Source organism: Pogona vitticeps, chromosome 12 (genome assembly GCF_051106095.1).
Source record: "Pogona vitticeps strain Pit_001003342236 chromosome 12, PviZW2.1, whole genome shotgun sequence".
NCBI classification, from domain to species: Eukaryota; Metazoa; Chordata; class Lepidosauria; order Squamata; family Agamidae; genus Pogona; species Pogona vitticeps.
The window spans coordinates 406,587-426,255 of record NC_135794.1 but is presented as its reverse complement, the minus strand read 5'-3'; the positions used below and the strand labels follow the sequence as shown (position 1 = coordinate 426,255).

At 56.6% G+C, this 19,669-nt stretch overlaps 1 protein-coding gene and 1 long non-coding RNA gene across 8 annotated transcripts; one reads left to right on the top strand and one right to left on the bottom strand.

The window, feature by feature from the left end:
* Positions 1–202: 202 nt before the first annotated feature.
* On the bottom strand, positions 203–12,084 carry TEX9 (testis expressed 9). 3 transcript variants are annotated; one of them, XM_078381197.1, is made up of 12 exons: positions 11,951–12,084; positions 9,881–9,981; positions 9,060–9,123; positions 8,234–8,310; positions 5,323–5,371; positions 4,742–4,830; positions 4,334–4,497; positions 3,728–3,810; positions 3,292–3,465; positions 2,864–2,998; positions 2,173–2,307; positions 203–707 (listed from the first exon to the last, which is right to left on the bottom strand). In XM_078381197.1, exons 3-12 carry the CDS (start codon positions 9,060–9,062, stop codon positions 630–632), a joined length of 987 nt encoding a protein of 328 aa, XP_078237323.1. In that variant the 5' UTR covers positions 9,063–9,123; positions 9,881–9,981; positions 11,951–12,084; the 3' UTR covers positions 203–629. The 3 variants fall into 3 exon arrangements, with proteins under 3 accessions (XP_078237323.1, XP_072838214.2, XP_072838215.2); XM_072982113.2 differs by lacking the exon at positions 11,951–12,084 and adding an exon at positions 10,501–10,587; XM_072982114.2 differs by lacking the exon at positions 11,951–12,084 and adding an exon at positions 10,095–10,248.
* Positions 4,826–16,634, top strand: LOC110074489 (uncharacterized). 5 transcript variants are annotated; one of them, XR_013539044.1, is made up of 8 exons: positions 4,826–5,690; positions 6,842–7,100; positions 8,447–8,518; positions 10,417–11,991; positions 12,096–12,185; positions 12,760–12,993; positions 13,472–13,670; positions 15,501–16,634. It is a non-coding gene; the product is annotated as an uncharacterized LOC110074489 (long non-coding RNA). The 5 variants fall into 5 exon arrangements; XR_012081630.2 differs by lacking the exon at positions 12,760–12,993; XR_013539046.1 differs by having other exon boundaries at positions 8,450–8,518; positions 11,460–12,993.
* Positions 16,635–19,669: the final 3,035 nt, after the last annotated feature.

Below are 19,669 nucleotides of genomic sequence, written 5' to 3'. Positions count from 1 at the left end.
TGTTTTGGTCAAAAATGCTTCCCACAGCTACAGATCCCAAATCTCTTTATTCAGTTTAATAAGCTAGTGAGTGTGAGACCATCTGTGGAGTCTTTGAGTTATGACCTGGCAGGCCACTCCAGTATTTTTTGCCCAAGTTCTCCTGTTACGTATATATTCCGACTAAAATGTGATAAAGATAAATACAGGCAGGAAACACAGGGAGAAGCAGAATGACTTTATTTCGGTGCTTGTGGCTTGACTCAGTTACTGAGGAGATCAACTGCAAAACCTACGGAAGTCTTTGGTTTCTGTGGAATATGTGAAACATCCCACATTGTCAAGCTACTCTTGGGGCTCCAGAAGGCTTAGCAGCAGCTGTAACCCAATTCCTGTCAAGCTGGAGGACAGGAAAGTCTGGTTTATCTTCGGCCAGCTTTGAAGAATGAGAAAAAGAGCAATGCCACCACATGTGTGATGAGGAAGGGAGATCTGGGGGCAAAGTGGGATGGGGCAAAACAACGGTTGGCAGACTTTTTAGTTTTTCAGAAAAATTGATCACATTTAAAAGGGGGCTGCCACATTTTCTCTTCAGTTGCCTTCTTGTCACACTTCCATAATCCACGTCTTTGGTCTGCTGGGGGGCTTCGTTAGGCGTTGCCCCACTCCAGGGCTTTCATAAACTCCTCCTCGGTGAAAGAAAGCATCTTGGCAGATTCAATGTGGATCTAAGACCAGGAAGAAGAAATGATGCGTTATTTATTGAGTAAGAAAACAAGTCAGGGGTTCTTTCTCGCACACCCATGGCAAAAGCGACCTTATGTGTGACAGCAGACAAAGCACCCATGGAATTCTTTTTGTAGTCTTGTCTTGTTTCGGTGAGAGCACGTTGCTGTCAAATTGCCACGCCGGCCACCGGGAGGGCCGAGGCCAGCACCATCAGCCTAATGCAGATGACCGAATGATTGCAGTGGACATCCAGAGGTCAGTTCCAAGCACAATTGCTGAAGAAGTTGCTGCTGCTCAAAACAGGCCTGCCTTCCACCAGCGGCCTGTAGGAAAGCCGGAGGGCAGCCCTGAGGCCCTTTCAGCCCTGCAGGGGCCAGTGGCCCTTCAGCAGACCTGGGCTTGTGAGTCAGGAACAGCTATGGGAAGGTATGGCACCCGGACCGGCTCTTTCTGTCTTCCTGGCTCCTCCGTGCCGAAGAGCAATTCATGCAAAATGAAGAGAGCAAGGCAGTCTGGTCTGATCTGAAATATGCCCTCTTTTAACTGTACAAACCACCTCAAGTGAGGGCAGCATGCCCCACTGGTCCCTACCCTTGAGATGGATTATAAAATGAATGGGAAATGAAAAAGGGTATCGTGAGAAATATCCTTCCTGTGCAAATTGGAAATGATCCGTGGTAGTTAAAACCGTCAAATGAAACTAGGCAGAAACCTCTGAGCCTCTAGGATCCCTTTACCACAGGAAGGGAGGTCTCTAGGGGTAAATCCTGCAGAGTGGATTTCCTTCAGAGAGGAGTCCTGCCTCCCCCTGCTTCCCCCCCCCCCCGTGCCCCGTGCCTGTTGCTGCCCTTCCTGGGCACTCCTGCCCGCCCGCCTGGCTAGTTGGAGGGCCTGGATGGGAGGAACCCTTTCAAGAAACCTGCCTCCACTTCCGTGTCCTGGACTTTGAAGGGGATCTTCAGCATGGAGACCAGCCTGGACACCAAACGAAGACCTGGTAAACCTCATAAAGACGTTTTATTTTTTTGCTCTCATTTCCCATTAAAAAAAAAAGCAATGCGCAACGTCCAATTGATAAATACTTAAATCTCGAAAAGTTAAAACATGCTTAGCCAGAACTGGAAAGGCCATATGTGGGGGTTAGCTGGGTATCTGTGAAGTGAAGAGGCCTCCTCCTGGGTCACGTTCCCCGTGGCGGCTCTCTGTCCAAAGAAGCAGCCTTGAAGCAGCAGCGGGCCCTGTGTAGGGCTCCAGAGAAGCAGAGGGGTACCGATTTCTGCAGGGTTTTCCCTGTGGTCCCATTTCATGCCCCATTCGAGTGCCAATCATTTTCTCATAACCAGTTTGGAATGTGGCACCTGTGTGTGTTTTTTTCCTTTTCTAAAGAGAAACTAACTCATACTGCAGCCCTAAGTATGCATTCAGTAGCAACAACAAAAATACTAGTAGGTCTGGATAACTTGCCTTTTGCCTCTTTAGAATATCGATTAATTTCAGTTGTTTCTTGAAACCTGCCATCAGCTCTTCTTTCTGCTTCTCCAGCCTCTTGTTCTCAATTTTCAGTTCTTCCAGCTTTTTATGTTCTTGGTTGACAACATCCTAGGAGGGGAGGAAGGACGAAAAACAGGTCTTGCAAACTCTTGGGAGAAACCCCAGCAGGCGACAGAGAGAGAGAGAGAGAGAGAGAGAGAGAGAGAGAAGGGTGCTGTCCAGGGGATGAACGGCTGCAGCCTTCAAAGGCAAAAATGCCACAAGCAGGCATTTTGGGACACACTGTCTCTGTCATTCTGAAACCAGAGCAGAAAGGGTCTGCAAACTGGCTTGACTTCAGAAACCTTACTTCTCTTTGTATTTCCCTCTGAGTTTTGACCACCTCTGTGTGCAGAAAGAGAGAGAGAGAAGCAGGAGAGGTGACCTTCAGCCAAGCCCCCCTGACAGGGTGAGGGGAATGTGGAACAGGCTGGCCTGGGCTCCCTGGAGGGAGAAGCACAGGCTGACAAGATGTTGGGGGGGGGGATGGGGGTGGTGGCAGGATGCATCCCACTGCAGGTGAGAGAGGACCTGGAGAGGAATGCAACCTCAGCTACTGCCTGGCCTGGACAGGCGGGGGGGGTGCGGGGGGGCTGTGCTGCCTTCTCGGCAGATGTAAGCCTACCTTATTGCTTTGCTTCAGTCTGTTCAGTTCCATTTTATATTTCTCCGATTCCTCCAGAGCTCTGTTCAAGCGAACGTCCATCGTACTCTGACTGGCTGAAGCCTGCTTCTGCGCTCGCTTCAGAGTCTCGAGTTCCTGTTGGGCCAAGCCAGGAGAGAGCCCGCATTGCTTGGGGAGCCCCAAGGGCTTCCAGGAGGTTGGGGGGGGAAAGACCACTCTTCCGCTGCTTTACAGCTCAGCTCTCAGGGCCTTGGAGAGGAGGACCAACCCTCTGAGGCCCCCCCCTCGCAGGAAGGGAGGGCCAAGGAAAGCTTTCCCGGAGTGGCCCCTCCAGGGCCCGGTCAAAGGAGTCAAGAGTGGCCTTAGAAGGCAGGCAGGCCGGGAAGGAGGGAGGGAGGAATGAAGGCCAGGGAGGGGCCCCTCCTTGCCTTTTCCACCCCGGAGAGTTTCTGCTGCAGCCCCTCGCTCCGCCTCTTGCCGTCCTCGCACAAGGACTTGTGCTTCTCGATTTGAGACTGCTGCAGGGCGGCCGTTCGCTGCAGCCTCCCGCGCTCCTCTTCCACCTCTCTTAGGCGGCCACTCAAACTTCGGTTCTCATCCTCCTGCAGCCCAAAATTCACAGGGAGAGAAGCGGAGGGTTTGGGAGGCGCTTGCAACCCTCTCCCCGCAGTGGGTGTGGGGCGCGTGGGTGGTGTCTCTGACCCCTCGGCTGGCGCCCAGGCCCACCCACGTTGCCTGTCCCTGCTGTGATGCCACGTTAAGGGAATCCGGGACTTCAGGGCGAAAGGGAGACCCCTTCTCCCTTCCAGCCTTCCTTGGCGGTGGCACACCTCACTCCGCCTTGGTCAGCCTCTCTGCTTTTACCTTTTTGCCACATTCCTGGGCCAGGGCATCCAGCTCCTCCTGCATCACACGCAGCTTGGCCTTGAGGAATCGGATCTGGGCCTCTGCAAAGGTCCAACAGCTGGAGTTTACAATCTTCAAAGCGGTGGAAGGCACTGCAGCAACGTGATCTGGCCCGCGGCCTTGTGGGTGATCGGCCCTCGGGCGTGCCTCCAAGCCAGGCTGGATGGAACCTCTCTCTCACGAGGGGGCAGCCAAAGCCCCGGGCTGCCCTCCGGCCAGCCTCAACCCTGAGACCGCCGCAGCAGCAGCCCCTTACGAGGGAGCTGCTCCAAAAGCAGGCAAAGAGGAGACGCCCTGCCCGCACGGCCAAAGGCCGGCGCTGGGCAGCTGCTCCTCCAGGCGCTGAGCCACACAGAGAAAGGAAGACAGGTCCCTGATCGAACGGCTTCATTCCCCACCCACTGAAAGCGCGGCCGTGAGAGATACATGCTGGCATCGAGGAATATACACGTCTTGCCGGATGGCCAAGGCTGGTATCTTTAAGGCAAACAGGCGAAACGGAAGGCGGATCCAGGCCTCTTTACACCACAAGAGACGAATGGCAAAACCAGACGGCAGGCTCACCTGCTCCAAGTTCGCTGGCAGCGCCGGGGAGAAGGTCATCCTCTAGATCAGGCGTGTTCCCTTCTTCGAGCTGTCCTTCAATTTTCCCGATGGTCTTTGCAAGAGAGAAGTCTGGCACGGCAACGTCAGAGGCACTGGGGGCGTTGTGGGGCCTCCGCTTCGCACTGCAAAGGAGAGAGAGAGAGAGAGAGAGAGCCAAAGCAAAGTCATGCCAGGCAAGCAGAACTTAGACCGCCAGCAGACATCCTGTTCAGCAGCCCGGTGTGCGCAGCATTAAGCTGCCCCCCCGCCCGACCCTTGCATCCATAGCACAGGCTTCTGTGCTTCTGGGCTGGCTTGGGACCCCGCCACGGGACTTGGGGCCCCAAGGGCCCAGCGTGGGCGAGGAGGCCCTGTTCAGCCACCGACCTGGGCAGCGTTCTTCTCCCGGCTTTTCCAGGCGGTGGCCCGCTCCGAGCTGTAGTCACAGGAGCTGGGTGGTTCTTCTTCTGCGGTGGCTGCAGAAAGGCCACAAGAGAAAGCTCTGCCTGGTGCAAGTGCAGGCAGGCTTCTCGCTTACAGGCAGGCGGTGGGGTTCACAGGGACCACCCGCCCCAGAGCCCCAGGGGAAGCGAGGGGGCAGGCGGGCCCAGGCTTCCTTGGGGAAGGTGTGTCCTCCCATGGATGGCTTTCCTGCCGTGCAAGCGGAAACTGGGCATGGAACGGGTCCCTGCAGCATATTGCCACTGCTCCACCTTGCAGGGCAAATCCTTTGCTGCCACGTCCCTGAGAGCCACTGGCTCTCCGAACCCAAGCAGGCCGGCAGGTGGAGACGCCCCCTCCCCCGGCTGCCCAGACTCCGCACAGGGCATGCTGGGGAACTGAGTAAACAGACGGTCTGCCTCATGTTGTTGGCACTACTGGCATGAGAAGCTCCGCCACTCTTCCCTCCCAACCTCGCAGGCAGCAAGAAGGGCTCTCTTAACTGGAGAAGCAACAAGAGTCCCTACCTTATGGGATCCCACAGGAAGGGGCAGCAGTTCGGGAGAAGGTAAATCTCTGCAGGCACAAGGAAAAGGGCAACAGATTTCAAGTCATTTGGAAGAATGCAACCAAGGATCTGTCCATTTTTCCTTCTGTAGGAGGACGGATGCAAAACACCTCCGTCTGTTTCCGAGCAGGCCGTGGCGCCATGAGAGAGAACAGTGTCCACACAGGGACCGAGCCAAGGAGAAGAGGGAGAGAGGCAAGCAGCCCTGGCAGCTGGCTGTGGTTCTGAATGGCTGTGGAGAGATACCCAGGCATTGCCCTGTTGGCACCCCACAGTCCTGCTCTGTGGGCAGGGGAGGCACTGGAGCAACCAGGATCGGGGCCTTGAGTAAGTCCTGCCATGTCCTGCTTCTGCTCTCCCTGTGGCTCCTGCGTGCCTTGGCCACCAGCACTCGGGGGGGGGGGCGCCATGGTGAAAACGGCCTGCTTGCCAGTTCTTTGCCCATCCCAGGAGGAATCCAGGTGAGGGCACAGCCGTGTGGGTACATTTAAGGCCGGCCCGCCCTTACCTTTGCCTGACATGGTGTTTTCCCAGCTGGGTTCCCCCCCCCCTTCTCCCAGCTCCTGTGGAGGGACATCCCCTGCCCTCACAGTGTTCAGCCTCAGCACCTGGTCACCTCTGGGGAAGGGGGGCCCTCTCTCCCTTCCTCCCTCCGCAATATGCCTGATTTGCAGGGGGTTGGGAAGAAAACAGCTAAGAAAACCCCAGCGGTCGCCACCCCCCCCCATGGGCACCTCCTTCCACCGGCTGTTTCCCCAGCCGGGCCCAGACAAGGCCTCACCCTCGAGGAAGGTGGCCCAGGGGGAAGCGAGGCCCGAAGACTGCCAAGTCCAGACCAGCAGCCCAAAGGCTGCTCCCGACAGAAGGCCAAGCCATGCAGGAGGACCTGCAAGTCGAAAAGGGATGGCGCTCCGTGACGTACGGCCACAGCAACAAGCCCACCGCAGGCTGAGAGTCATGGATTTTCCCAACACAGAGCATGGATTTTTTTTTCTAAATCCTAGCAAGCCTCTGCCCCTGGGTTCCTCAGGAAGCCCTTCATGGCACCCTCTTCATGGCTCTCGCTACACAGCCTTTTTAACTGGATCGGTGCCCCTTTAAAGCCACAGAGACCAGAGGCAAGGGACTGCACTGGTGCCAAAGGAGGAGGAGGTGGCACAGGGCAAGCTGTGCTTCCCCCCCCCCACGCCCATTGCCACCCCTTCTGGCAGTCTGGACTTCTGAACAGAAGGCCCAGCTGCCTGTGGGACTCCCTGTCTTAGAGAGAAGGGGTAGGGGGTGGGGTGGGGTGGGGTGGGGGGTGCAGACCAACAGGCTCTCCTGGGGGGGGTCAAGCTCCTGTGCCGCCTGTCCTGTGAGCACGCAGGGATTCACTGGGAGAGATGGGGCAGGAGACGGAAGGGCAGCCATGGGGAAGAGGGGGGTGCTACCAAGCCCCTTTCAATGTTTCTCTTGTTCTCTCCCCCCCCCCCCCCCAGATCACTGGAGGATTGAAGAGCAGCCCCACACCTCGGAAGGAGGGGAAGACACAAGCGCCAGGGAGCCACGTGGGCAGGGGGAGAAAGGAGGGGAAACCCCGGCCGGGGAGGTGGGGTGCAGGGGGTGGGCGAGGGCAGAGAAGAAGGCAAAGACTGTACTTCCAGAAGCTAGTGACTCTCCCTGGTCACTGGCAAGGACCGCTGCCTTCAGAGAAGCTGATTTGGCAGAAACAGAGGAGCCCAACACACCTACACAGAGGTAAGAAGAAAACGGGACATTAGATGGCCCGCCTAACGGAGGGAGGGAGGGAGGAAGCGAGAGAGGTGGCCAGGCCAGTGCCCCAGGCGGGGGGGGGGGGCTGGGATCCCTTTGGGGGCTCTCAGCAGACGCCTGGGATGGGCCGAAATCCTCCGAGGCAGCTAGACAGGCCCGAGGCAAGGCTCCCGCCGCCCCCCCCCCGGCTCTGCTGAGCCCCCAGGCCTCTTCCGTGGCAGTGGACTTGGGGGTGCCCTTGCCGGTCCAAATGCCCTCTTCCAGGGGACACCCACCCCCTTCTTTTCTTGCCCCAAGACGCCCCCATGGCCGGGCTGTGGACCCTCCTGCTCCCACCGGTCCTGGGGAGGGCTATGGGAAGCGCAAGAGAGACAGCAGGGGGGGGGGGGCGGAGGAATGTCAATGGACCAAGAAGGAGCCACCCCCGACCCCCAGCCCCGTTCCGTCGGCCCCCTACCCAACGGTGCTGGAAAAGCCCGGTGGCCCGGCTGTGCGATGCGGAAGGGCCCTGTGATTCCCCCCCCCTCCAGACCCTTCTCTAGATGCATGCCGTCCGTCCGTGGGGTGGCTCCCCTCTCAAAGAGGGGCGCGGCCTGTACTTGGCCGAGGGTCCTGCCAGGACCGTGCTCCCCCTTGGACCCTCGGGGAGAGGCGGAAAAGGGCTGCTCGGCTCCATGCCCGCGTGGGCTTGAGGCATCCAGGGCCCTGGCTCAGCCTTCAAATCCCGTGGTGCCCGTCTGGCCGAAGGACACATCCCCCCCCGCCCCCCGCCCCCCACCGGGAGCTGCCCTGCAAAATGGGCGCTTCAGAAGAGATCCTTCCGTCACTGCCAGAGGGACCGCGGAGGGGCGCTTGTGGGGGTCCAGTGCGATGTTCACCCAAGGGTCCCTGTTTCAGACACGGGCCCAGCCTTCTGCTCGCTCTCCTGTGCCCCCGGGCGGGGTGGGGGGGCTGCCCAGAGCTGAGGGCAGCCGCTCCGGCCGCTGAGCCAGGCCTCGGTCTCTCAGAAGAGCTGGGGAGAGGGGCCAAGTCCAGCTCGGGGCCCCACTGGTGTGCCCATTGCCGCTCTTTAGCCCCCCCCCTCCCCGGACGGCCTACGAACAGAGTCAAGCGTTTACCTCCGACTTTTGGCTTCTTCCTCCCACCGGTCCAGCTGGGCAGAGACGGGCCTGGTCAGGGCTTCCTGCTGGTCCCTCTTGGAGAAAGGCGGGGCGAGAAGGGACCCCCCCTTCCGTCAGTCTGTCCCTCTGGCGCGTTCCAGCGTCTAAAACAGCCCCCCCCCGAACTGTGCAACCTGTGACTTTACTCTCACCCGACCCTTTTTTCCAAAGAAGCTTCGGGGCCAGATCCGGAGTCCCCGTGTCCCCACCACCACCACCATCACCACCACCAAAGGAAGGCAGGTGAGTGTCGGCCCCCTTCCCACTCCCTGGAGGAACAGCCCGGTTGGGGGGGGGGGCTCCCCTTGTGGGGCAGACGCCCAAGGGCCCCGACCCTTCACCCCACGCGCCCCCCCCCGAGTCCCTCTCCTCCCACGGAGATGAATATAAAGTAGGGGGGAATCTTTCCTTTTATGCCACAGATTCAGTGGGAAAGGTCCTTTGCTTGGCCCGGAAGAGGCCCTCGGATGGACCAGGCACAGACTAATGGGGGGGGGCCCTCATTGCTGGGGGGGGGCTGACGTACCCGTAGTCAACATGGCAGGGGACAGCCAGATGTCCCAGGGTGGTGGGTGGATGGATGGCTGGCGTGGGAGGTCAGCCACCCCCCCACCCCCCCGTCAGAGGGCTTTGAAGGCAGGCAGGCAGGCAGGCACGGGGGGGGGGAGTCCCCAGCCCAAGCACTTCTTCGCCCACCTCCTCTCGACCCCTCCCTCCCACGACCACCCCCACCACCACCCCTGCCGTGTCGGCCAGCCCTCCTCCTCCCTCCTCGGCCACTCACCATGACTTCCTCCGCCTGGCGCACCAGGTCCGCGGTCTTGGCTTCTAATTCGGCATTCAAGCGGCTAAAACAACAGCGGGGGGGGGGGGTGGGAGTGGGTGCGGGGGGGGGCGAGGTCTCCCCGGGATGGCAGAGCCGGGGTGGGGGTGGGGGGGACATGCTGGCAGAGCTCCCCGGGGAGACCCTTGCTTTCCCCCCCCCCCACACCGAGCAGAGGGACCCCCGGAGTCTTGGCCGGCGGAGCTGCCCCCCAGGAAGGGGGCCGCCCCCCATCCGAGGGCCCGACCGCCGGCAGCTGGAGGGAGGGAACCCTGCTAGGAGGTTCCCCCCCCTCCCCCCCCACCCCCCAGGCGCGCGCGCCCTTTAATCCTATGGTGGCGGCGCAGGAGGGGCCGTGGAGGGGGGCTTTCGTGCACGCGTGCACATTTGTCCACGTGTGAATGCCGGCGGCAGCGCCAGAGCCGGCAAGGGAAGCGAAAGCCGCCCCGCCGGGCCGGGCCGGGCCAGGCTGCTCCTGAGCATGTCTGGAGGGCTGCGTGGGCCTCTGCCGGGGGAGGGGGAGCGGGGCTGCGAAGGAAGGGCCCTTAAAGAGACTTCCCCCCCCCCTCGCCCGGAGGGTCGCCCCGGCCAGCTGCGGGGGGGAGGGAGGGGGCGAGGGAGGGAGAGAAGGCGGCGGCGAGGGCCCCCCCTTTCCACCGGTATGTGGGGGGGGGGTTTCGGGATCCCCCCCCAGGGGGCGCTGCTGGCCCTGCCTTTCTCCCCCCTCCGCACCCCTCGGACTCCAACTCCCATGCTCCCCTCCCCCGCAGGCCCTCGCCTACCGGTACTCCTCCTCCTGGGCCAGGAAGGCGGCGGCGGCGGTGCTGTTGCCGGGGCCGCTCCGGGCCGGTTGCGGTTCCGCCCCTGGCCGGCCGAGGGTCGCCTGTAGCCGGGAGAGGAGAAGAGGGGGGGGGGCGCTCAGAGAGCCTGCCTTGCCTTGCCTTGCCTTGCCTCCCCTCCACCCCGCGGGCCTTCCCCTTCTTCCCCTCCGCTCACCCGGGCCGAAGCCAGGCCGAGGCCGCTGCTTGCCGAGGCCGCCATTGGGCGCCTCCGTCGCGGCTTCCTCGCTAGGCAACGGGGCGCGCGCCCGGGCACGGGAAGGCGGCGGCGGGACGGGGGGGGGCTCCGTGGCGGGGAAGAGGACCGTCCCCCCCCTCCCGCTCCTCTGGGCTTTCCCCTGATCCGGGGGCCCGGTCCCTTCCCCCGGGACCCCCCCCAATGCCTGCTCTTCAATGGGCACACCTCCCAAATCTAGTAGGTTCTCCCCTTAACACGAACAATACGCGTTTTAAGCCCTGTTTCCCTTTCCGAATTACAGAGCCTTGCAAAAGTATCATCTGTCATAGGCACCAAAACGTCTGTGATCGTATATGGCACAAGCCTTAAGAGAGTCCCATCTAACCTGAACACCACGGTTTCTATATTGCATGACCCCTGTTAGCGGTGTTTCCCTTCCCAACATTTTATCCTTTCTCCCTTGCTGGTCCTCCCCTTGGCTCTCTGGATCCCCTCCCGTCTGCTTGCCTTTCTTTTTCTTTTTTTAATCTGGATGTTCCCTTATTAAACCTTGTTATAACCTTTCCCAGGGCTCCACCATGTACGTACAGTAGTTATGGATTCTGTTTTGTCTTCTGTATAGCTTTTCTTTCCAGACTAATCCCAAGAACACCCCAGCCTCCCTAATGCAGAATCCTCTGCTTGAGAGGTTTCCCGTGGAAATACCCTCCGATTATAACGGCTTTATGCTGGGCTGGGCCAGGGCATGGATCTTAAACGGTATTAAAACCCCATTAGGACTTTGACCAAAAGTGTGCACCGCTTGCATTCCCTTGTCCATAACCACAACTCTTCCATCCGGCCTCCCCCTCCCTGCCAAATCCTTGGGTCATTTTGGTTCTCACTATTACAGCTCAGAGGGTCCCACACGGCTCTGATGCGCCAACGGCAGAGACTGCCCGCCGGCCTCTCTCAGCCTGGTGTGTTTATGTCAGGAACCGCAGAGTTTTCTCTCCTTTCTGTTTTTGAAGTGCTTGACAACAGGTAGAGCATCAACAGTCCACAGAGTCTTGGGCAAGAGGCCCTCCTCTTCATTCCACCGGAGTTGGGGAGAAGACTTGTGAAGACTTCTCTGGTAGCACACGCAGCAACCTCACCTTGACACCGGACCCATCCGTCCGATGGGGGGGTATTGCGAGAAGACAACAAGCGCCGGCCGCTTGGTCCAGAGACACCCCCCCCACACACAGGCATTGCCCCTACTTGGGTGAATTGTATTGCATGCAATTCCACTGAAGTTACAAACGCCCTTTCTGTTTTTCACCTACGCAATCTAAAACAACTCCCTTTTCTGTTCTCTTCCAGTGTCCACTCGAACCCTAGGCAGCTACTTGGTCCTCCCCTGTGGCTTTCACAAGGAATTCACCAGCCAAGCCACAGGTAGAGAGACGGACCCCGGCAGGATGTTTGACAATAGGTGAGATTCTTTCATGGGCGATGGATCTGTTGGAGCCTGCTGGCTTTGGCAAGCTCTTCAGAGTGGGAGAGGCCGTGACCACTGACGGCTGGACACTGAGAGCACGCGTGGGCCAGGACGCGGCCTCTCTGAATGGCTGAGTGGACTGGGTGGAAATTTCATCTAAAAATGCCATTTCTGTGAAGGAGCAGCCAGCTGTGCCTTCAGTGCCTTCTCTTGAATCCCTGCACAAACCTGCTCTCGGCTCCAGCTGCCCCGTGGCTTTGAAAGTGAATTAAGACTTAAACAAAAAACACAAGCATTGCTAGCCCACTGAACGGAGGGTGGAAGTGTTAGCCGTGACATTCTGCTGCTGCTGCTGCTGGAGCTGTGAAGTTACCTTTTGAACTTGTGTTTACTTGGCCTTTCCTTTTTTGGGAGGTGAGCTTATTTTGGAATTCCTGGAATTCAAATCCTTGATGGGAAACGTCTGAAGACTGTTCTGTCAGGTGAGTTCAGGTTCTTTCTCTGCTTGTCCTCAAAAGGCCAGGAAGAGTTTTCACCTGGAAACCGAGAGAGGGAGGCGGCAGTTTTGCTGAAGCAGAATCAGCTAACCTTTGGAGCAATATCAATTTGTAAGTTGTTCTGCAAATGAACCACAAATTATGTAAATCCATCCACCCCAACGCAGTAAACTAAAGCAGACAGCGGACAGTATGGGAAAGGATCCATGTGAAAAGCACGTGGGGGCCGTGGACAAAGGCCTCCGTGCTTCTGAGGACTCGTTAACCCGGATTCTTCAACAGAGCCCCACCAAAACAAAGGCTTGCATTAATTCAGGCCACCCGTCGGATCAACGGAGAGGGATTCCCTCTCAGCCCCCCCCCCCCGTAAGGCCCGAAATCTCCCTGCAGCAGGTTTTGCCTCGTGTTTTGCCTCGTCATCCATCTTCTCAGACGAGGCTTGTTTCACATTTGCCAGCAAAACATACACAGTAATTTAGCTTTGCCATAATCTCCCAGCTATAATCCAGACAGATTTCTCTGGGATTTCTATTATCTAGATTTAGCAATATGTCGCTGGCTGGGCAACTTAAATTGCGGCAAAGCCTTTAGTCCTCACAATAAACATTTTCCGCTGCCCTGATAACCCGGGGCGGGTGAGGGATTGTTCTGGGCATTAAGCGCATGTCAGCGTGTCTCTTTGCAGGGGGCAGAGGGTTGCACAGCTGGGGCAGGGCTTCCAGAGGCCTCCTCCTCCGATGATGATGATGCCGCCGCCGCCCCCCCACAACAGATGCTCCATGTGGTGTTTACACAGACAACAACAACAACAACAACACCCCAGCGCCATTGTAACAAGGAGGAGGGGGAGGAGGAGGAAGTGGCAGAGGAGGTTTGCCAGCAACGGTACTTCCTAGAGCTTTCAGGGACCGGAGAAAAGGCATATTCTTTGTTATTTGGAAAACGCTCGAGGGTCTGGGGTGGGGGGACAGGACTGTAGGAAGGAACAATTTCGAGGCAGCAAGTCTCGCTGCTCCGGACATGTGGGACGGACCACTCTGTGGTGACATGTCTCGCTGCTCCGGACACAGTTCTGCGGCTGTGAGCCCGCAGGTCCCATCAACCCTAGCCCAGATTTTACCCTGTTGCAGGGGACTGTAAAACAAGCGAGCAGTTCTCCTGCCCAGGTCCTGTTTTACCTCTGGGAGTCTGCCAGCCAGGGAAAAGAAAGCTTGTAAAGGCCAAAAAAGAGAAAGAAAATGGGTTTGCTGGAATTATCCCCTCTGGCACTATTCTGTTCAGTTTCAGGTCCTTCAAGGTTAGACTGCAGAGAGAATTTGATTTATCTGTTCATCTACTTTTTTTAAAAAATCGATTAAATTCATGACATATTTCCTTATTATCTTTGTGCTCTGCAGATAGAACTAAGCTTAGGAAGTCAATCAAGACTGATCGGTAAGGCCGTAGGGGGAGTGGAAGAGGGAGTTTTCATCCCAGGGTCCTCCTGGCTCCCTGTGAGCAACCAGATGGGACCGCCGGCAACAGCCTCACAGAGAATTTCCCATCCAGTCCCGAAGGTGCAAGGAACGGACGGTGTGCAGCTCTGAATGAAAATAGGTGAGCTTGGGCTCCCAGCCACCACATACGATAACTTTGAAGTTATTTATTATTTTTCCAGGTTGCTTTGCTTTTTCATCAGAAAGAGCCTCACAGCAACTAACAGTAGGAGTTTAAAATGGCACAAAATGCAATGTACAATGTTCAGTACAATGCGCAAGAGTTGCCCCTTAAAGACAGCTTGAAAATAGCTTTTGATACCTTTTAAAGTAAATGTTTAAAAAATATAATAGAAAACATTGGCCTAAATCCAATCGCTAGCCCAACTAGAGAGGGCCCACAGAATCAGTTGCAGAATGGCCAATCAACATTTATACAAATCCACTAGATTCAGTGGGATTAATAAATGGATATAGACAGTTTTAACACTGGGCCCATAGAAGTTGCTCTGGAATTGTAGGTTGTCTGGAAGGGGGAAAAAGAGGTTCCTAGAGGTTTGAAATAATTTGAGTTTGGTTTTGTTTGCTTATCCTGCAAACTCAAAGTAAATCTCAATGACCAAAATTCTCTCACACACGGGGGGGGGGGGGAGTCTGTGTCACCTGAGGAGACATAATAATAATAATAATAATAATAATAATAATATAATTTATTGTCATTGTAAGTATATACACATACAACGAAATTCACAGACACCCAGAGACCAGACACATGCACACACATAACATTCCCCAAACACTCCCCACCCATTAGAAGTCCCCCACTAAAAATACAGACATCTACACCTCAGGCCAAGTAACACAGTCCAACTAATTATTCACTACTGGTGGTCTTTAAGCTCATTATTAATTGCAATTATAGCTCTAGGATAAAAACTATTTAGAAAACGTGTGGTCCGAGTCTTAATTGTTCTATATCTTCTGCCAGACGGTAACAGACATGACTGGAATCCAAGCAGAGACTCTTTAATTAGCGGCTGCTGATTAGATTCCCCACTGCCATGCAAAGCCACCCAGATCCCACACACAGAGGGATTGCAGCTGAGACTCTTAGCAGCAGCCAGCCACTAATTAAAGAGTCCCTGCTTAGACTCCTGGTTGTGCCCCTGTTAATCACATCATTTCCCTTACATCGGCATAAATTTGCACAAGATTTTGGCCAATGAATTGAATGGAGCTTAGCTCAGAAGATGCAGGAATGGGATTAAAGCACACCTTAATTCACAGCAAGACCAAGAGGCTGTAATTTAGTGCAGTAAAGTCCTCCTGCAAGGATTGTGTGTTGCCACCTTCGGGGCACAGATTCTTTGTGATTTCCTCTCCTCAGCTGCAGCAGCCCCACCTCATAACACCACTTGACATCAGTGCAAGGCCCCAGGCCCTGGGATCAGTCACCACCAGGGCGTCTGACCTTGCCCTCTTATCCTTTAATCCTTTTTAAAGAGTGTTCTGCCTAACCTGTTGCATGCCAAGTACATGTGAATGTTAGCAGTTGCTATTATTTCATAACTTATTGTGTACTGTATTTTAAATGCATATACTGTACATTAATTCATGCACTATGAATTTACAGAAAAACACATAACACAAAGCAAAAAATTATAGCATAGTCACACCCAACAATTGCAAGTTTTGAGACTGGCAGGAAGATTGTTTTACTGTACAAGGGGGGGGCACTGTTCTGCTTGTCACTCCAGTGAGTTAATATGGCCTAAAACTGAAGATAAATCCCCAGGTGAAAACCCACTGGTGGGTGGCAGTGGTAAACTCCCTAAATATCATATAAACCTTGAAAACTCTATTAGGGTGGGCATAAATCAAAAGGGACTTTATGGCCTCCATGCACACACTTTTTCCTGAGATAAATCTCTGCCACTTTTATCTTGCAAAGAAAGAAAAACTCAGCAACACATCTATGTGCCAGTCTCTGGTGGCCGAGTGGCACTCAGGCAAGGCTGAACAAGAAATCCAGCTCTGCAAACCAGCCTGTCTTCCAGAAAGGAGACCTTCCTACTGTAACAGGGAGCAACTTTATAGGGCCAGGTGGGTTTCTATTGGCTCTTTATGTCACATGGTAGGCTGGAAGCTGCGGGGCTGGCCATCTGCAGTGGTGACGCTCACTCGCTCCTTCGTTCGTTCGTTCATTCGCTCGTGTGACCCGAAGGGAGAGCAGCCATTCTTCCTGTTGACAAGCTGTCACAAAGAGGGAAAGCTGCTCGGGCCTCACTCCCGTTTTTTTGTTTGTTTTGCTTTTACCCCACCTTCCCGGTGAAGGGAGTCACTTCTAGACGTCACCCCTGGCTTGAGGCCAGCTCTGGGGGCCTCACAGTGGAGGAGGCCCTTGCTTTTAACAGCAGGGTGCAACTGGGACGCACCTCCGAAACATTTAGGGAAAGGCTTGCAAAAGGGGGTGGCTTGGCTTGAGACCCTGGTGGTCTCTCACTGGAAATACATTAAAAGTTACCTTTCCCTCGGGTGGGGTGGAACACATGATGCTGACCGGCAGAAACAGCATTGCCAAATTTATTTTGACCACCACCCAGATTCCACCTAGTTTTAGGCAAAATCTAAAATGTAAGCATTATGCATCTACTTGTACACTGCTTAAACAAGAAAACAATAGGATGCATGTTAAGAAACGAGTTGGCTTCATTTAGCCTTTATATTATTAGAATATATTAAATCTGAGCAATAATTCTGTCAGACAAGCTGGGAGGAAATTAAGAGCAAAATGCCTGTTTCGGCCATGGTACGATACAAGATAGGAGTTCTAATTATATTGTTGTCTAATCAGATAATTTTTTGAGAACCTAAGAACTCTCAAGGTTAAGAAATAACCTTTTCCCTCGTGATTGTTATGTATTACCATTGATTATAAGTTGGTGGTCTTTTTTTGCTTTAATGTTTTTTTTTTAATAATCGGGGGGCTGAATATATTTACTGGTGAGTGAGGTTTCATTTCCCAGATGAACCATAAATGAAAAAAAAAGGTCACACAATAACAAAATAAATGCATTACTAAGTACTATTGGGTCAATCATTGTTGGTTCTATTCCTTTTTTTTTCTTTTTGTAAATAATATAAATATTAAATATCCATATGCAGGTTCCCCCCCCCCTTTCTGATTGTGACGGGAACTGTCACAGAGGATGTATGGAAACTTAGAGCAAAACACTGATTTCAGCTGTGGCGTGGCACAGGTTTTGTGGACCCAGATGCTTGGAAGTGTTCTTCCCTCTTTGGCCCCACTTGTGCTTCCCCCTTTTCCTTACGGGTCTCAGAACTGGAGTTCTGGGTCACAGCCAGGTTGTGCAGGCCTCGCCGTGGACAGGCTGGGCTTCTTCCCCCCTGAAAACATGCAAGGAGCAAGCGTGCTCTTTAGTTCTGCTGGCGAGGACCCAGAGGCCCCGTCTCTCTCTCTCTCTCTCTCCAGTTGGCTCTGCGGAAGAAAGGAACAGGGAACCCAAATTTAGCTGGGCCCTCGTACCAGGGAGGCGGCTAAATTTGTCCTTGGGCCGGCTGCTTTGTAGAGCCAACTGCTCCTTGTCCAAACGCCTCTGAATCGCCCTCTGAGAAACGGTGTGCACCATTAAAAGCCACCCCCAGCAGCACCCCTTGGAGGGAAGCGGTGCCCCTGGCGGGCCCGCTTAGGGCCGGAGGAGGCTGGCCTGCTTTCTGTGTCTTATTGGTGAATCGCACACACACACACACCCACACACACAAGCACTTTTGTAAGGTAGCTTTCTGAGCCCAACTTAAATGGTGGGGTTTTTCCTGAACTGCTGGAGAGCTCAGTGGTTGAAGTCTCTGGCTGTGGAGCCAGGGGTTGGGAGTTCGATTCCCCCCCCCAGGTGCCTCCTTGGCAGGGGCTGGAATGGATGATCCAGAGGGTCCCCTTTTCCGGCTCTGCCCTTCTGAGAGGATTCTGAGAGGATGAATTGCGACCCCTCAGAAGCCAGAAGCCCCCCCCCCCCCCGCCGGCCGACCCAAAGGCCTCTCAGCGCCAGGCCTCTTCTCTGCTGCTGGACTTTGGAGGGTTGGGGATGGGGATCTGGCCACCTTCTCCCCCAAAGACTTCTTGTCCTCCCTCTCTGTCCTTTCGGGAGAATTCCCCCCCCCCGGGGCCGGGGAGGGAGAGGGCCCGAGAAGGGCGAGGCCTCCCCGCAGCAGCAGCCTCTTCACCATGCCTGGCCCTGGGAAGGCTCTCTCTCACAGCTGACCCCATTTCAGCCCCAGGCTTCTCCTTTATTCCCTCCTCGTGGCGGCCGATCCACCCCTCTGGGAAGGATGGCCACTGGCCCTCCGAGAGAGGTGGCCAGGCCGGACACTGAGAGCCCCCTCCCCGCCACAGCCCAGCCTTTGGGGGAGAAACAAAATGGAGGACGGGGGGCTGGCCAGGCCCTGCTGAGGCGGAGAGGAGTTCCTGTTGTGGACTACAACTCCCACAAGCCCCCAGTGCTGGGCAGAAGGGCTGCCTTCTCCCAAGGGGGGCAGGAGCCAGAGTGAGGGGCAAACCTGGCCTGAATCAGGGGGTCTTGCGAGGGGGGGGAACGCCTGGGTTTATTCCCACAGCTCAGGAGAAACCGAGGGGGGGGGAAAGAGGCTGGCAAAGAGGAGGGAAGCCCCCAAGCCCTCTCCTGAGGAGACCAGGCTGGCAGGGGGAGAGGCTCAGAGGGGGCAGGGCAAAGGCCCCCCCCCCACGCCTCCTGGGCTTCTGCTGCATATGGTGTATATGGTGTGTGTGTGTGTGTAGAGCTTTTGTTTGCAATACTACTACACCACACACACACACTTACACTCTTTTTATAGGGCACTGGCCTGGGAGGGGCCCCAGGGGCCCTACAGTGAGGGGAACTGAGGCGGCTGCCTCCCTCAGACCGGCCGGCCTGATCCCGAAAGGGCCGCCTGGTCCCCGGGCCTGGCGACGCCATGGCCTCCTCTGTCCAAAGAGCAGGCAGGACACTCACGTGAGGGGCAAACCAGGGAGGGGGGGGCACCCACAGCTATCCCCCCCTCCCAGCGGCACCTCACAGCTCCCTGCCCTCAGCGTTTGCCTCAGGCGCCTGAAAGGTCAGTCCCACCCAGTCAAGGCAGGGACTCTGAAGGGGGTGCGGGTGGGGGCTCCATGTCTAGGGGCAGTCTACCTCTCGATACCGGAAAAGTACCAGGGGTGGTGGAAAGGAGGCAGGGGCAGCCATGAGCAGCCCCCCCCCATGTCCTGCCACCTGAAGGAGCAACCCCCCCCCCATGGAGCCCAAGGCTCTGTGCCAGCCAGGCGGCCGTGGGGCCTGGCCACCCTCGGCTCCTGCGGGATGCCAGGGCCGCGTTTTCCCTCCGGGGCCAGCTTTGGCCTCCACCAGCCCGATGGGGCCCCACGAGGAGGGCAGGAGCCCCCCCCCCACACCGCCTTCCCCCGCAGGCTCCCCAGCAGCTGGCCGGAGCCTCATCCTGGTTCGCCCCCCCCCCCTTTCAGACTGTCAGGCCCTCCCAAACCAAATGAAGGAGAACTAATACAGGACTAGTAATACTGACAGAGCAGGGGCTGGGGGGGGTGTTTCCTGAGCAGGGAGTTCCAAAGGTCCCGGGACGCCCCCTTCTCCCCCCCCAAAGAAAAAGCAGCTCCAGGGCCCTTGCTGCTGGCCAACAGGCCCTCCCTCCCTCCCTCCCTCCCTTTGTGGGTCCCAAGCGGGCTCGGGTCGCATCAGGCCGGCCACGGAGTCCTTCTGCCCCAGCTGTAGGAGTGGGGCGGGGAGGGCAGCCCCCTGCCGCGCTCGGATCCTTTCCCTAGAGAGGGCGGCGGCGCGGGTGGGCTCGGTGGGTCGGACCCCTTCCCTGCAAACCCCCCCCCAAAAAAAGAAGGGTCTGCCCGGGTCCCCGGAGGTCGTGCGGCCCCAGCTACGCCTCCCCGCCCGCTCCCGGGGCTATCGAGGGGGTGTCTTTGGACCAGTGGAAGGGCCCCCCTCTGGCCCCCCAGTCCCCACCCCACCCCACCCCCGGTGTGCTTTCGGAGGTGGAGCGGGGCGGCATCTGAACCCAGCTCTCCCTCGCCCGCCACCCCCA

Excerpts from the sequence above, each read along its gene's own strand:
- TEX9 (XM_072982113.2), bottom strand. The coding sequence starts at position 10,560 with ATGTTGGGAAGGGAAACACCGCTAACAGGGGTCATGCAATATAGAAAC. Across the intron at positions 8,311-9,059 it reads GCCAGGCGGAGGAAGTCATG|AGGGACCAGCAGGAAGCCCT; the intron begins GTGAGTGGCCGA and ends CCTTTCTCCAAG. Across the intron at positions 3,811-4,333 it reads TGCCAGCGAACTTGGAGCAG|AGGCCCAGATCCGATTCCTC; the intron begins GTGAGCCTGCCG and ends GGACCTTTGCAG.